This window comes from Sorghum bicolor, chromosome 3 (assembly GCF_000003195.3).
Source record: "Sorghum bicolor cultivar BTx623 chromosome 3, Sorghum_bicolor_NCBIv3, whole genome shotgun sequence".
Taxonomy (NCBI): domain Eukaryota; kingdom Viridiplantae; phylum Streptophyta; class Magnoliopsida; order Poales; family Poaceae; genus Sorghum; species Sorghum bicolor.
Window position 1 is genome coordinate 67,273,036 of NC_012872.2, and position 13,774 is coordinate 67,286,809.

Sequence of the window (13,774 nt, forward strand, 5' to 3'; positions counted from 1 at the left end):
TGCCGCGACCGACCACCCTCCCACTGATTGCGACCGCCCCCAAACCACGTGTCCCTTCTCCGTGACTACACCCATTCGCTCACGCTCCCGCCCTGGCTCTCTCTCCCTGGCATGTGGGCAACGCTTCCACCGGTCCCCACATCTCATTGGCCCCGAGTCCTGTGGGCTCCAGCAGAGAGTGAGTGAAATGGAGCCCCAGATATTTTCTGGGCAGCCCAAGAGACAGAGGCCATGTGGTGGGGACCACACTAGTAGGCATCAATTAAATCAGCTGCCGAGGCGGACTGCCCCACCGGGGAGCGCCACGTGTGTGCAGCACGGGGATTAGGCGATAACACCGGCGTCGTGGCCGCCGTTACCATCAACCTCCTCGCGGGCCCCGCGCTCGCCCGCCTCGGAGGCCCGATGGACACCACGTGTCGACCGCGCTGAGCAAGATGCCAACACGCGTCCAGATCCTGCCGGGACGGACGGCCACGATGCGCCGGACCAGGACCACGTCGCAACAACTGTACCTGTCGAGGCCCGCTGCCCGTGACGGCGACGGGCACCTGCCCCTGCCCGCCTCGCCTCCTCTTCCTCCCTCCCCTCTCTTTTCTACTGCCCCCGAAGCCTTCGTGCCCGTTTCGCTTCGCGTCTGCGCTGCTGCTGCTATTTCCATTTCCTTTGCATCCATTTCCGGGGGGACAGAGCGGAGGGGTCGCCTGCGTTGCTTCGCGTGGGTAGCGTGCTTCGTTTAGTAGGCCTCTCGCCAATTTCCGAGGTCGACGGCGACGTGCGCTCGGCGGACGGGCAGACAAAATCTAGAGAGCCTTGGGCTTGTTGCCAGGCGCGCCTGTACGTAACGTACGCGCCGTTGTGGGAGACAGCCACTTGCTCTCGCCTCCAATGGCCGAGATCTGCTGCGAGGAAGCCAAGTCCACGCCGGCAACCGCCGTGGCTGCGGCTTCAGTCTCCGCGGCGGCCGCCGCCGTGGCAGTCGCCTCCTCGGCGTTGGAGAGGAGGCGACGCAGGTTGGAGATGAGGAGGTTCCGCGTCGCGACTGATCCCGAGGCGCCGGTCGCGGAGGACGTCCGCGCTACCAAGCGGCAGAGGCTGCTGGCGCGCACGGTGTCCGGCTCCTGCCCCGACGCGGGCTCGGACTCCGACAGGCCGGCCCTGCCGGAGCGGTTGCCTAGGTACGGGGTCACCTCCGTCTGCGGCCGACGGCGCGAGATGGAGGACATGGTCTCCATCAGGCCGGACTTCCTGCCCGGCACCAGCACGCAACACTTCTTCGGCGTCTTCGACGGCCACGGCTGCTCCCACGTACGGCATACACGAACATCTAGGAATTTAAAATCTCTGTAGAGTTCTGTTCTGTATGCTGATCGCAGTTTCGCGCTATTACTGTAGGTAGCGACGCTGTGCCAGGACATGATGCATGAGGTGGTCGCGGACGAGCACAGGAAGGCTGGTTGTGGCGAAGAGACGGCGTGGAAGGGCGTCATGGAGAGGAGCTTCGCGCGATTGGACGAGCAGGCCGCCAGCTGGGCGACCAGCCGCAGCCGCGACGAGCCCGCCTGCCGGTGCGAGCAGCAGATGCCCTTGCGTTGCGATCACGTGGGGTCCACCGCCGTGGTCGCCGTCGTCAGCCCCACACACGTAGTCGTCGCCAACGCCGGCGACTCCCGTGCCGTCCTCTCCCGCGCCGGCGTCGCCGTTCCGCTCTCTGTCGACCACAAGGTCTGTATAACGCTGCTCTCGCGCTCGTGCATCACTGTTCACGCGTTCGTAACTTGTCCACGAGCTTGACGTGCTCAATTTCCTGATTCGTCCAGCCTGATCGACCTGACGAGCTGGCCCGCATCGAGGCGGCGGGCGGCCGCGTCATTTACTGGGATGGTGCTCGTGTTCTCGGCGTCCTCGCCATGTCTCGAGCCATAGGTGAGCTCTAGTTTGATTTGCCCTTGCCACTGTATAGTTTTGGGGCCACTCACTGGATTTGAACTGACGGGCTTATGGGCGCGCAGGCGATGGATACCTAAAGCCGTTCGTGTCGTCGGAGCCGGAGGTAACGGTGACGGAGCGCACCGACGACGACGAGTGCCTGATCCTGGCCAGCGACGGCCTGTGGGACGTCGTGACCAACGAGATGGCGTGCGAGGTCGTCCGGGCGTGCTTCCGCAGCAACGGCCCGCCGCAGGCGCCGGCCGCTCGGCCGAACGGCGTGGCTGCCCTCCCGGCAGCCGACGCGGACGACGAGAACGGACCCGCGGTTGTCAAGGGCGTGAGCAAGGAGGATTCCGACAGGGCGTGCTCCGACGCGGCCATGCTGCTGGCGAAGCTGGCGCTGGCCCGGCGGAGCGCCGATAATGTTAGCGTGGTCGTCGTGGATCTCCGCCGAGGCATATGATGATCCTTGGAGCAGAGCAAAATCATATGCTCCATGATTGCTTTCTTTTAGCCCTTTTCGAAATCCAACCTAATTTCTCCCCCATTTTTCCCATCCTTCTGTTTTGATTTAGTATTAATAGTAGTTACTAATCAGATGAATATAGACGCTTCTCAAACGAGGTACTAAAGCTAATCAGGAACAAGGAACAAAAAAACAGCGAATTGTTGGATCCTGGCCTAGCATGAACAGATGCACAATGTAGCGCCAATCTTTAATCACAACTTTTGGGCCGTTGATTAATAACATGCTAAAAAGTGTTGATTCCGTCCTTTGACTAAACTAGATTAACGGGGCGATGATAAGTGCAGAAATTGGCGCATCACCACGCAGGAAGCTTGAAAAGGAAAAGGAGTTTACTTCTGGAGTATACTGACCGTGACTAGTGCTAAGAGCACGTTTAGCGGGAGCAGATTGTGATTGGTTGGCCCCGGCAGGCGGCCAGATTCGGAGACAGATTAACAACGGGCACGGCAAGATGTGCTGATCTATTCGTGGGCCCGGCCGGCGGGATGAGTGAACGGAAATAAAAAACGGGCATCTTTCCACAAGCGGAGCCCCCGGGGCCTGAATGATGCGACCCACGAGCAATGGTTGGGATCGACGTGTCCTGCCTCTCCCTTTCCCTTTCCCTTTCGCGGCCCTCGGCGTCGTGCGTTGGCGACGGAGCAATTGCCTGTGTCCGTTGGGCGATCGACCGGTCGGGTGGCGCCGCGAAGCCATTATTGAGGCCTGCGCCGCACCAGCAGCCGCGCCTTTTGGCCCTCCCGCTCCCGCGACCGCGATAGCTGCGCCCTCGACACGTCTGGACTCTGGAGCGCTACGGCGGGGCGGGGGGCGTGCCGGCACCCGGCAGTCCGCGCCGCTCGCACATGGCGCGGCTGGTTGCCAGGAGCTGGGTGTTCCGGGATGTCGGAGAGACCGTTGCGCCAGCATGGTGGTGGTATGGTGGGCGAGTGACTGTGTGCTGAGTCGACCTGAATTATTGATGCCCGTACGCCAAATTCCCACGAATATCGGCGGTGGCCGTTGGCGCAGGGGCAAGTCGAGCCGCCGAGGAGGGAGTTCTGGAGACGCAAGGCAAGGCAAGGCAAGGCAACGCAACGCAACAATCCTCTCTCTCTTTTTTGCTTCCCGCGAAGTGCCGGGCACGTATGGGGCTGGGCCGGCGAGCCGGACGTATAATTCACACAAAAGCGAGCGCATCGCCGTCGGAGATCTAGCAAAGGAAGATATCCCATGATATGCCCGGCTATCGGCCTACTCCATCTCGAAGGAATTGGGACGGGAAAGAGAGGAAAGCCATCGACCATCGTGCTACCGAAAAGCGGATCTGGAACGCTCCGTGCTAGTACTACGTTGCTGCGTGCTCATTTGCCGCATGGCTTAGGCGCGCGTCCGCTCCACATCCAGTCATCCATGCTTTTGTTATCCACCATCCGGTCATTGAGATGACGGGCGTCAGGCATAAACCTACAAGGCTACAAGAACCTTAACTAGTGGTACTAGATTAGATAAAGGTTTTAGGCCACCCGTTAGAGTCCATGGCCAGTAGTGACTATTCTGAAAATTCTGAACTGGAGTTAATCACAGAGATTGACAGAAGTAAATATTTTTCTCTAAACTATGAATTGAAATTGAATGTCTAAATGTATTACTTATGCTCACTAGCATCTGAGAATTCGGGGACCTGCGAAACTTTAAATGGTAAATCAAATGTCAAAATAAGACAATAACAATGTAAACTGTCATCTACTTTCTCTGTTCTAAATTATATAAGTCACTTTGTTTTTTTTGTTGCTATAAATTTAGATATAATAATATATCTAAATATATAGTAAAATAGATGAATCCAAAAAAAAATTAAAATGACTTATAATTCAAAACGGAGGGAGTATGTTGCATAAAATAAAATAGTAATGGACTCATGGAAGATGAACGACCCATTAGAACTAGACATCGAGTAAGAGCATCTCCAAGAGAATAGGTAAATTTAGATATGCATTCTGACTCTCCAAAATAATTTAGACTATCAAAATAGAAGTGTTCCACAGCAGCTTGTCTAAAACGGCTCTTTATTTTTTTTAAATGTACCGCATATATTGCTTTTGTTGCATGCCGCTGGATTCACATACCAAACGGAAGTAGCATCGAGCACGCCAGGCGATGGACTGTGGTGCTGTGTCATGGTGTACGCGCGTTGTCCGATGATGACGAGCCCAGTGGACAACGGTGCTGAGTCCACCATCAGTGAGCGTGAAGAGATGCGTCACTATATATATCCGAAGATGGCGAGCTCAGTGCTACGATCCTGCTTCAAGCGACGACGAGCATTGTCAAGCGCAGCAGTCTGCGCAATGGAGCGTGGCAGCATGGGGCTGGCAACAAGATCACGGGTACGGACGTACGGTGGACCATTGCAGTGTGCCAGCTCCGCAGAAGAGCAGCGCGCGGCGCTCGGGAAACACTGGGGCGGCCGGATGGCGAGCGCAACTTGCTCGCTTGTTCTGGAGAGCGACAAAAGCGGAATAGCCTTCTCTTTATTTTGGAGAGCCATATGACGAGGCTCTTGGAGCCAGTTTTTCTTAATTTTACAGATGGCGAGTGGGATACCGAGGCTGTTGGAGATGCTCTAATTTATCTTCTCGAATTGTCGTTTGCGAGAGCCATGAAGTATGATGCACGAAGACATAGCTTAGGTCTCTTTGCTACACAGATGCTAGTTATATAATAAGGACATGCTATAAGTGCTTGAAATTGTGCATCTAATCAGATAATGATTCTCATTCATTGGATCTAAAACAGATAGCTTTGGAGCTCATTCTTCCTTGGTTGTTTCCTTTCCATTGTTAGGTGCCTTTGGTGCTCCGTTTTTAGGCGTTTGCACTCTAGGGAGCATGATATAATAAACTAGCAAACATACACATGCATTGCAATGAGACGTATAACTTGTTGCATGGTTACTTGGATTTGTTCAAGCCAATTATAATGATCTATCTTTATTAGATCTAACCAAACAATTCTAAGGCTCATAACAAACAACAAGGACTGATCCATTATGGAAAAATGATTTGAGACTGGCTCACCTTGAATATGCGTGTAATTGTATGTATTTATTATGAGGTGAAGAAAGGTAAAAGACAAGCTATAATCTCTAAGAGCAAGGTCAATAATAGAGGCAAGTGCTTGGATATAAGTCAAGTGATTAGAGCCAAGTTATACAGTAAGTTGTCTCATGTTTGTCTCTAAAACATCTTCTCTTTCCTATTCCTTCTCACAACACTTGCTATTTGGGCCCACATTCTCCACATCAACATTAGCTTGGCTATAAACCTATTATTGTACATGCTCTAATGCTGAGTTAGGCTTGATCGGCTAGGCACCACATGAGTGGGGTGGCGCCAAGCCAGCGACAAAGTTTTAAAGCTCAAAAAAAGAGGTCGGACTAAGGGATGAAATAAGAGAGGTAACGATCCTAAGATGGACAGATGGAGGAGAAAATGGCGATGAACCAAAATGAGGGCATGAGGAAGGGGGAAAAATCTTCTTTAAATATTAAATATTAGATGTATATATAGATTAGGGTACTTATAATAACATGGCCCGTTGAATTATGTGGCTCCGAGTGGTCGAAAATGGTATAATCAATTTAATTGTTCAGCCTTTTTTCTATTTATTAATTATGAGCATGTTTGGTAGGATACTAGATTCTTGTAGAAATATTTTGGATCCAAATTCTCTTGAGAAATGTTCTATAACGAATCATAATCATTTTATAAAACTGTTTGGCTAGCTTGCTGAAAATTCTTAAATCTAGAAGAACTAGAATCAGGAGAAACCAAGTTTTGGTTGTTTCTATAGACTAGTAAAAAACAAGTATCAGTAAGTAATTCTCTCTGAAATATATATCTCTTTACGATGTTTGACAACTATTCTTGTGATTCTATCAAAAAATCAGTTTTTTTTATAACAAAATCAGTTTCTTGTTATCAAACGCTTTATACATGTATACAGCAGAAAGCCTGCTTGATGTGCACTACCTTTTTCACCTCTAATTCGATAGTTGGGCTTGGGCCTCTACAGTATTAGCCTCAGGGTCTTCGTATATTAAGTGGGTTTCAGAGGGACGAAGCTGTGCGTTATTGGGCCGACACATAGGCAAGTAAGATCAGGCAAAAGTCTGTTGAGAAACAATATTTCTCTCTTTATATGGTGTTTGACAAAGGCACGGCTACGCCCTTGAAAGGGCTGATGTAATCGAGCTACATAAACCTTTCAACATATGCCGATGTCAATCAATCAATTCAAGAAAAAGAAAGAAGATTGAACCCCACACGGCCTAACCGACATGTTAAAAAGTTATATGTCCCTTTCTTTTGCTGACAAGGAGAAACACCTTTCTTTTCTAAAGAAGAGAAACAACTTTCTATGACTTGCACGTTAAGATATGCCCACTCATAGTCGCATCTACCTACAAAATATTGATACACGTTTTTGAATCTTGTTAGGCATACACGTTTGGGAATTAGAATGAGTGGTAATACTTTGGAATATATCATTCAAACGGTAGCACTCATTCAAGATAATACTTCCTCTAATAAAAAATATTATCCTAAGTCACATTATTCCAACTTTGACTATCAATGCAGAAAATAATATATTAAATAAATAGTTTATATATTATGAAGCACTTTTTTTATAAATACAGTGATGGTAATCTTTACAGGCCAAGGTTAAAAGGCGCAACATCACTATATTCATTATAAAAAGTACTTAAAATAGATAACTTATATTTTCGATCATAATAAGTAAATCTGTGTCATGTTGGTGCAAGAGAAGTTTATACCTCTAGGACTTACTCCCTCTATCATAAATTAAAAGTTCTTTTAATTTTCTTGAAGAGTCAAAGTATCTCAAGTTAAACTATGAACAAGAAAGTGTGGGCAAGCCTCGACATTCAGGATAAAGGTTGGGAGGCGCAAGAAAATACGTGTGCTAGGAGAACTAGGCCAAAATCTTCCCTAGCTTAGGGTTGGGAGCACTAAGACCCGTAAAAATATAAGTTGTGACGGGAATTTGAACACATGGAAAATGAAACTTTTTTTTATTGTTGGAGTTCTCTCCCAATCCTAAAGTTAATTTTTGGAACTACTTTTGGACATTGTTGAAGATACTCTTAGAATCTATTTGATATCACTCTCTCTACCATGTTACCGTAGAAGCTAGAGTTAGAAGCACCTAGATAGTAGGTTTGTGTTTATAGAAAATGGCTATCGCTCCTCTATCGCACGTGGATAGTAGCTTCGTGTTCATAGAAAATGGCTAGAAGAACTCATACCATGAGCCCGTTGATGTTGGTGCTGATGCAAAGACGCGCCAAAGAGACACATCTCTAATAGTTTTTAAAAAAATAATAGATAAATTTATGAGTTTTTCAAGTCACTGAAAAAATAAAGAGCATTTTTATTAATTTTCTTCAACTATTTTAAATATCTCCTAAACTATCTTCATTTCACCTCATTGCTGAAGAAAGTCTTTTTTTCAATCAACCAAAAAGCCAAGATTAAAGTAGGTTTTGGAAATTCTTAAAATTTCTATAATGACGAGTTATAATAATGGAAGTAGTTATTAAAAGCAAAAGCGCGGAGAGCACAACCTCTCAAAAAAAGAGAAACAGAGAAAAAAAAAATCTAGTGTGATGGCAAAGGAAAGGAAAAAGAGGGGGGGGGGGGGGTAACCGTGAAAGAAGAGTAGTCCCTACCGTACCCGCCTAGTTCATGCGCGTGCACCTCTGCGTTTATACCTGTCCTGCTGTTTTCATTGGGTTGTCCCGTTCCACCTCGCGTGGCCCGAGAGTCCGAGAGCAATACTGTAACTCTATTCACGATTCGGCCGTTTTCTGCATCAACGGGACGGGGCCAGGCGACTGAACACGCCCTTGGCAACCGCCACCGCCGCCGACGCCGCCGTACTCCAGCTGCCAAGGTCTTCGTCCGACCCTTTACCGGCGACGAGGTATGCCCGCCGCCGTACCACAATAGGTATGCCCGCCCGCGCCCCTCTCTTGCCTTCCTTCTGTGCAAAACGGAGCACCCAAACCCTAATTTGAGCTATTTGGCTTTCTGTGTTCGGATCCGATCTAATAAGTGTAAGTGTGTCTGTGTGTGCATGTATTGTACCTACTAACTTCGGTTTTTGGGGAAAATTATCGGGTGTACGGTGTGGTACACCCCTGTCCTATATTGGTGGGTCCGCCCCTTCGAGGACATATGGAATCATCCGTGTTCAGTGACGCGGTGCTTCTTTAGATTTTCAGTTTTCACACAGTTCCATGCGACATTAATTTCTGTTCCTTATTTTTATTTGAAATGCATGCTACTTGATGGCTGCAGGATTTCAGCATGGTTGATTCTGTTCATGACAACATTGTGCTGAACAAGTGTATCAAGGACATCCTTGCACTAATCAAACCAGTAGAGGATGATAGAAGCAGGCGGCTATCCACAATTCAGGAGCTGGAAAACTGTATCCACTCTCAAGCATCTCTGTCAGGTAACTTATATTTGTTTCTGTTACAATTGACACCTTCTCTACTGTGTTTAAACTTCCACCTGTGACCCTGATATTACTAGTTAACGTGCAATGATGTCACTTTTGACACTGAAGCATGAACATACTTTGCCTGAAGTACTGAAGATAAATGTTTTTCCCTGCATGTGCATGTTGTATTGTGCATTTTCATGTTAGATTACTGAAATAAATCCAATTCTTCATAGTATAATATATATGTGGAAGTTAGGGGATGTTTGGTTGCTAGCCATAATCTACCACAACTAACTTTAGGCAAGTGTGGCAAGCCACAAAAAGTGTGGCTAGCAAATTGGTTGCCACACTTTGCCATGTCTAAAGGAATCTTGCCACAATTTTTAACTCTATGACATGTGAAGCCCAAAAGAATCATGCCTAAACTTAGTTGTCAACCAAACACTTGCCAACTTAGTCAAATTTGCCTAAGGTAAAATGTGGCAAACTGTGGCTAGCAACCAAACAGCCCCTTAAATCACAATCTCTGTTGTGTTCATAAAGAGATATTAAGTTATTTATTGACACAGTAAAGAGTAAAATCTATATGTGGTAAGCATTGTTCAGTGAAGTCCACATCATGTTGCATATGAATAGTTTGAAAAATACTAATATGGAAACTCATGAGGATTGATAAGCTTGTGAAATTTGTAACTCTAAAAGAATAGGTTTATTTGCATGAAATGTGTCAAACAATGATATTTCCACTATTGTAGCCTCTGTTGGCAATGGCATTATACGAGTAGCCCATGGCAGAGTAGGCAACAGTTTGTTTTGTCATGCTACAGCACAATACGATCCTACCGTTACAGAGTACTGGGGTAGACTGTGACAGTAGGTGTTTGTATTGCTAGAATGGAGCTGCAAAAACATTAAATGATGGACTTAATGCTGAGAAGTTTCTTTTCCCCGCTTTGTACTATTCTTAAGCAAAGCATCAGTATTTGGGGTATCTTGATGATATAGGAAAAGTTCAGTACATTTAATAACTGTATTTTTTTTCTATGTCTCTCTTTAATGGATTTTATTAATTTTTTTCTTTAACAGGTGCTGCTGTCAAACCTTTTGGGTCCTTTGTATCAGATCTTTACTCAAAATCAGGCGACTTAGATTTATCAATTCAGCTCTGGAATGGTTCAAACCACCCTATAAACAAGAGAAAGAAGCAGAATACCTTGAGAGAAGTTAGGAAAACCTTACTAAGTCAAGGTAATCTTCGTTATATTGCTCTCAAGATAGATAAACATGTATGCTTTACTGCACATTCAGCATCCACGAAATAGCTTTAAGCATTATGATATACTTGTGCTATCTTAGACTTTGTGGTGAAAGAGTGATATTTTTGTGCCATGGTTGGTTGATTCACTGGGATAGGAACCACCAATGTGGCATATCTCCATAAGTATTACAAATCTTTCTCATTTACACTTGGTTTTATTGCTTTTATTTCTTCAGGTGTTACTGGATACATGCAGTTCATTCCACATGCAAGAGTTCCAGTCCTTCAATATGTCAGCAACCGCTTTGGCATCTCCTGTGATATATCAATTGATAACTTTGCTGGTCGAATTAAGTCCAAAATCTTCTACTGGATCAATACTTTAGATGAGCGGTTTGGTGATATGGTTTTGCTGGTATGATCTAGTTAGCTAAAAGTTTTTGCTGCCACAGTTTTAGTTGGTAACTTGAATGTTCAGCATCATCTTTCCTTCCAGATCAAGGAATGGGCAAAAGCTCAAAACATTAACGATCCAAAGAGTGGGTCCCTGAACTCTTATTCACTTTGCCTACTTGTCCTCTTTCATTTTCAGGTGTTATTTCTTATACTTAAGTATTTCTCTATGTGTTCTTACTCATTTATGGTTTCACTAAATTCCTTTCTTATCCTTATGCTCTTTATGTTGGATTTTTTAGACATCCGATCCACCAATTCTACCACCTCTGAATGAGATTTATGAAGGGAACATTGCAGGAGATGTTACAGGTTAAATGAAATTTTCTTTGTATTCGATGATTGTCTTGAATGTCAGTACCTAGTTTTTAACTGAAAATACATTCACATGCGGAAGCAGCACTTTATAATGAGCAACATCTTGATGAAGTTTGTGCTGCAAATATAGCAAGATTTAGACTCCAGAACAAGGGCCGCAGAAATGAAACTTCTATTTGTCGCCTACTTGGAACTTTTTTTCAAAAGGTACTGGACATTGAGATCCCACTTTGGATGACTGAGACATTTTGTGATTATTGTGGGTACTACCTTTTGCTATTTGCATCTTGGTAAAATATGATATTCATGTTTCTTGATGCTTCTGTTAGTCCCATTGACTTATTTGCCAAGTCCATCTAGGGTTTATTTTGAGCTCTTCACGATTATTAGCTTGATGAGGGTTGAATAATAGTCTTCTCTTTGGGTGAGCTTGGGAGGGTAAAAAAGCTTATAGTTTGATTTGTTACCGCTGGAACATTTTTTGTTCAACATGGGTCTTGTTTGGTACTGTAGTGGTTATCCATGCCGCTTTACATTATGTTCTTCCATTCTCGTTGACTTGTGTACACTCTTGGATCTGGTGGATTTAAAGTCTTGGATTATTGCAACACCCTGTCTCTGAATAAAATTTAAGTAATTCATTAAATATATTTGATAGCTATAACACAATTTTTTTTGTTAGAATTGGTTTGATTCCTCTATGCCAGCTAGATTCTTCAATATAGCATAGCACAACAGCCTATTGCAAGCTAGCTGCCCTATAATTGCCCCATGAGGTTATTGGTTTAAAATTTTGGGTCCACCAAGCTAACTTTTAAGTCTGTACTAACCCATGAATTCCACTGATCTTTTCAGGGAATAAGACTGACATAATTGGGGTATTATTTATCTGGGTAGCAAAAGTATAAGACCGTTCAAATGTCAAAATGCATTGCAACATTAATTTATTTATTAACCCAAGAGAAAGAAACTTAGATGGTTATTCCTGACCGGTGCTTTCATTACTTGCAGTTTGCTCGTATCAATGCCTTTACGGATAATGTCATATCAACTTACTCAGGCCAGATTGGGCGAATCCAGGACGACCCAAGTTGGATGACGAAATCTTACCATTTATTTGTAAGAATGCCTGTGCATTTGGTGGTTGTTGCTTATCTTAATTCTATCTTATGCACTTACAACTTACATCCAATCTCTTTGCCATCTTTTGTCTAGGTTGAAGATCCAGTAGAGAGACCTGATAATGCCGCTAGAGCAGTTAGTATGAAAGGCCTTGACCGCATTGCTAGTGCATTCAATGATGCTTGTCACAAGTTTAACTCCCTGGAACATATTGACCGGAATGAGTTATTGGCGCTGTTGTGTACCCCTGTTGTTGGCTTGAAACTTGGTGGGAAAGTCATAGCAAACTCTTACCAAAAAACTCCACAAAGGAATAATCAGCATACCACAACTGGAGGACGGGCAGGGCGTGATCAAGGTCAAGCACCGAGAGCCAGAGGGTTTGCTGGAATCAGACCAGTCCATAAAGACCCACTAGCGAATACTACAGCACATGAAACAGCAGTACAGTATCATAACCATCAGCAGGCTACAACAGTTCGACAAACAGCCATACCATACCCTGGCCGTAATCCACAAACTCATACTACAGTGCATCAGACAACGCCTTACCAGAATCATACTGTTCCACAGGTGTATCCTACTTGGCCCCAAACAGCTGAACCGTACCACAATCATAATCAGCAGGTTTATGCTACTGGGTTGCAAACAGGGCCATACCAAAGCCATAACCAGGTCTATGCTCCAAGATTCCAAACAGGACCATACCAGAGTCGTCATCATCAGGTTTATAGAGCAGGGTTGCAACCTGGAGGAACATATCAGATCCACAATCAACATCAACAGGTGTATAATGCAGGGTTCCAAACCGACGGTCCACACCAAAATCAGCAGCGGCGGAAGGGATACACACCGAACCATCAGACTAACAGGTATACTGCCATGGCAGCGAGGTATGAGCCTGTTCGTGGACAGTTCAACAATGGATCAACAAGGGACTCAAAATCCCAAGCAGCAGACACTGCAGCTTCACAAAGATAGCCGTCAGCATCAACTTATCACTCAGGAGGATAGTAACAGGCAAATCTTCTGATTTTTGCATGGCAGTACTCGTTAGGTCTATGGCATTTTCACCTTTTGCTCGACAGTGTATAGCTTTTGCCAGAGAACTCTGGTCTAAGCCTAGTGTTTTGTGGATGGAAGTATCTCGAGCTTTGTACTGCTGGACAACTCTTCAAGCTTTGTACTGCTGGACAACTCTTCCTAATGTAAAAATTTCTAACGCTTTGTACTGCTGGACAACTCTTCCTTGTGTAAAAATTGCTGGTAGCAGTCGTTTATATTTCGTAGTATGTGTCAATTAATTTGTGTATAAGGTGTGATTGGGTTCATTTATTGTGTCTCCTCAGAAATTCATTACCCACACCACATGGCAACGTATCATGTAAATAAACTGCAATAGTTGGTCCAGGGCACGCAGAAATTCTATCATGTAAAAAAACTGCGATGTACAGAACAGCAAAAGCCGAGCATACTGTCACAGACAGAAATACCAGGCACGCATAGACGATGAGCAACATACTCCATGTCGCGCGCGGAGAAATCGAAGATGGCATATTCAGCAGTGTTTTTTTTATAATATATCAGTGAACATTACTTTTAAGCCATAACTTTCCAGGCAAGCAAATGAAACTACAAGATCTAGC

The 13,774-nt window shown here is 45.4% G+C and overlaps 2 protein-coding genes across 6 annotated transcripts; both read left to right on the plus strand.

Moving 5' to 3' along the window:
* Positions 629–2,606, plus strand: LOC8058897 (probable protein phosphatase 2C 9). The gene is made up of 4 exons (XM_002456579.2): positions 629–1,308; positions 1,396–1,725; positions 1,821–1,926; positions 2,013–2,606. The coding sequence occupies exons 1-4, from the start codon at positions 889–891 to the stop codon at positions 2,393–2,395; spliced, it is 1,239 nt and encodes a 412-aa protein (XP_002456624.1). The 5' UTR covers positions 629–888; the 3' UTR covers positions 2,396–2,606.
* Positions 8,211–13,432, plus strand: LOC110433938 (protein HESO1-like). 5 transcript variants are annotated; one of them, XM_021457119.1, is made up of 9 exons: positions 8,211–8,730; positions 8,827–8,986; positions 10,064–10,225; positions 10,472–10,650; positions 10,714–10,827; positions 10,931–11,000; positions 11,089–11,213; positions 12,018–12,125; positions 12,222–13,432. In XM_021457119.1, exons 1-9 carry the CDS (start codon positions 8,704–8,706, stop codon positions 13,107–13,109), a joined length of 1,833 nt encoding a protein of 610 aa, XP_021312794.1. In that variant the 5' UTR covers positions 8,211–8,703; the 3' UTR covers positions 13,110–13,432. The 5 variants fall into 5 exon arrangements, with proteins under 5 accessions (XP_021312794.1, XP_021312797.1, XP_021312796.1 ...); XM_021457122.1 differs by having other exon boundaries at positions 8,211–8,449; XM_021457121.1 differs by having other exon boundaries at positions 8,212–8,475.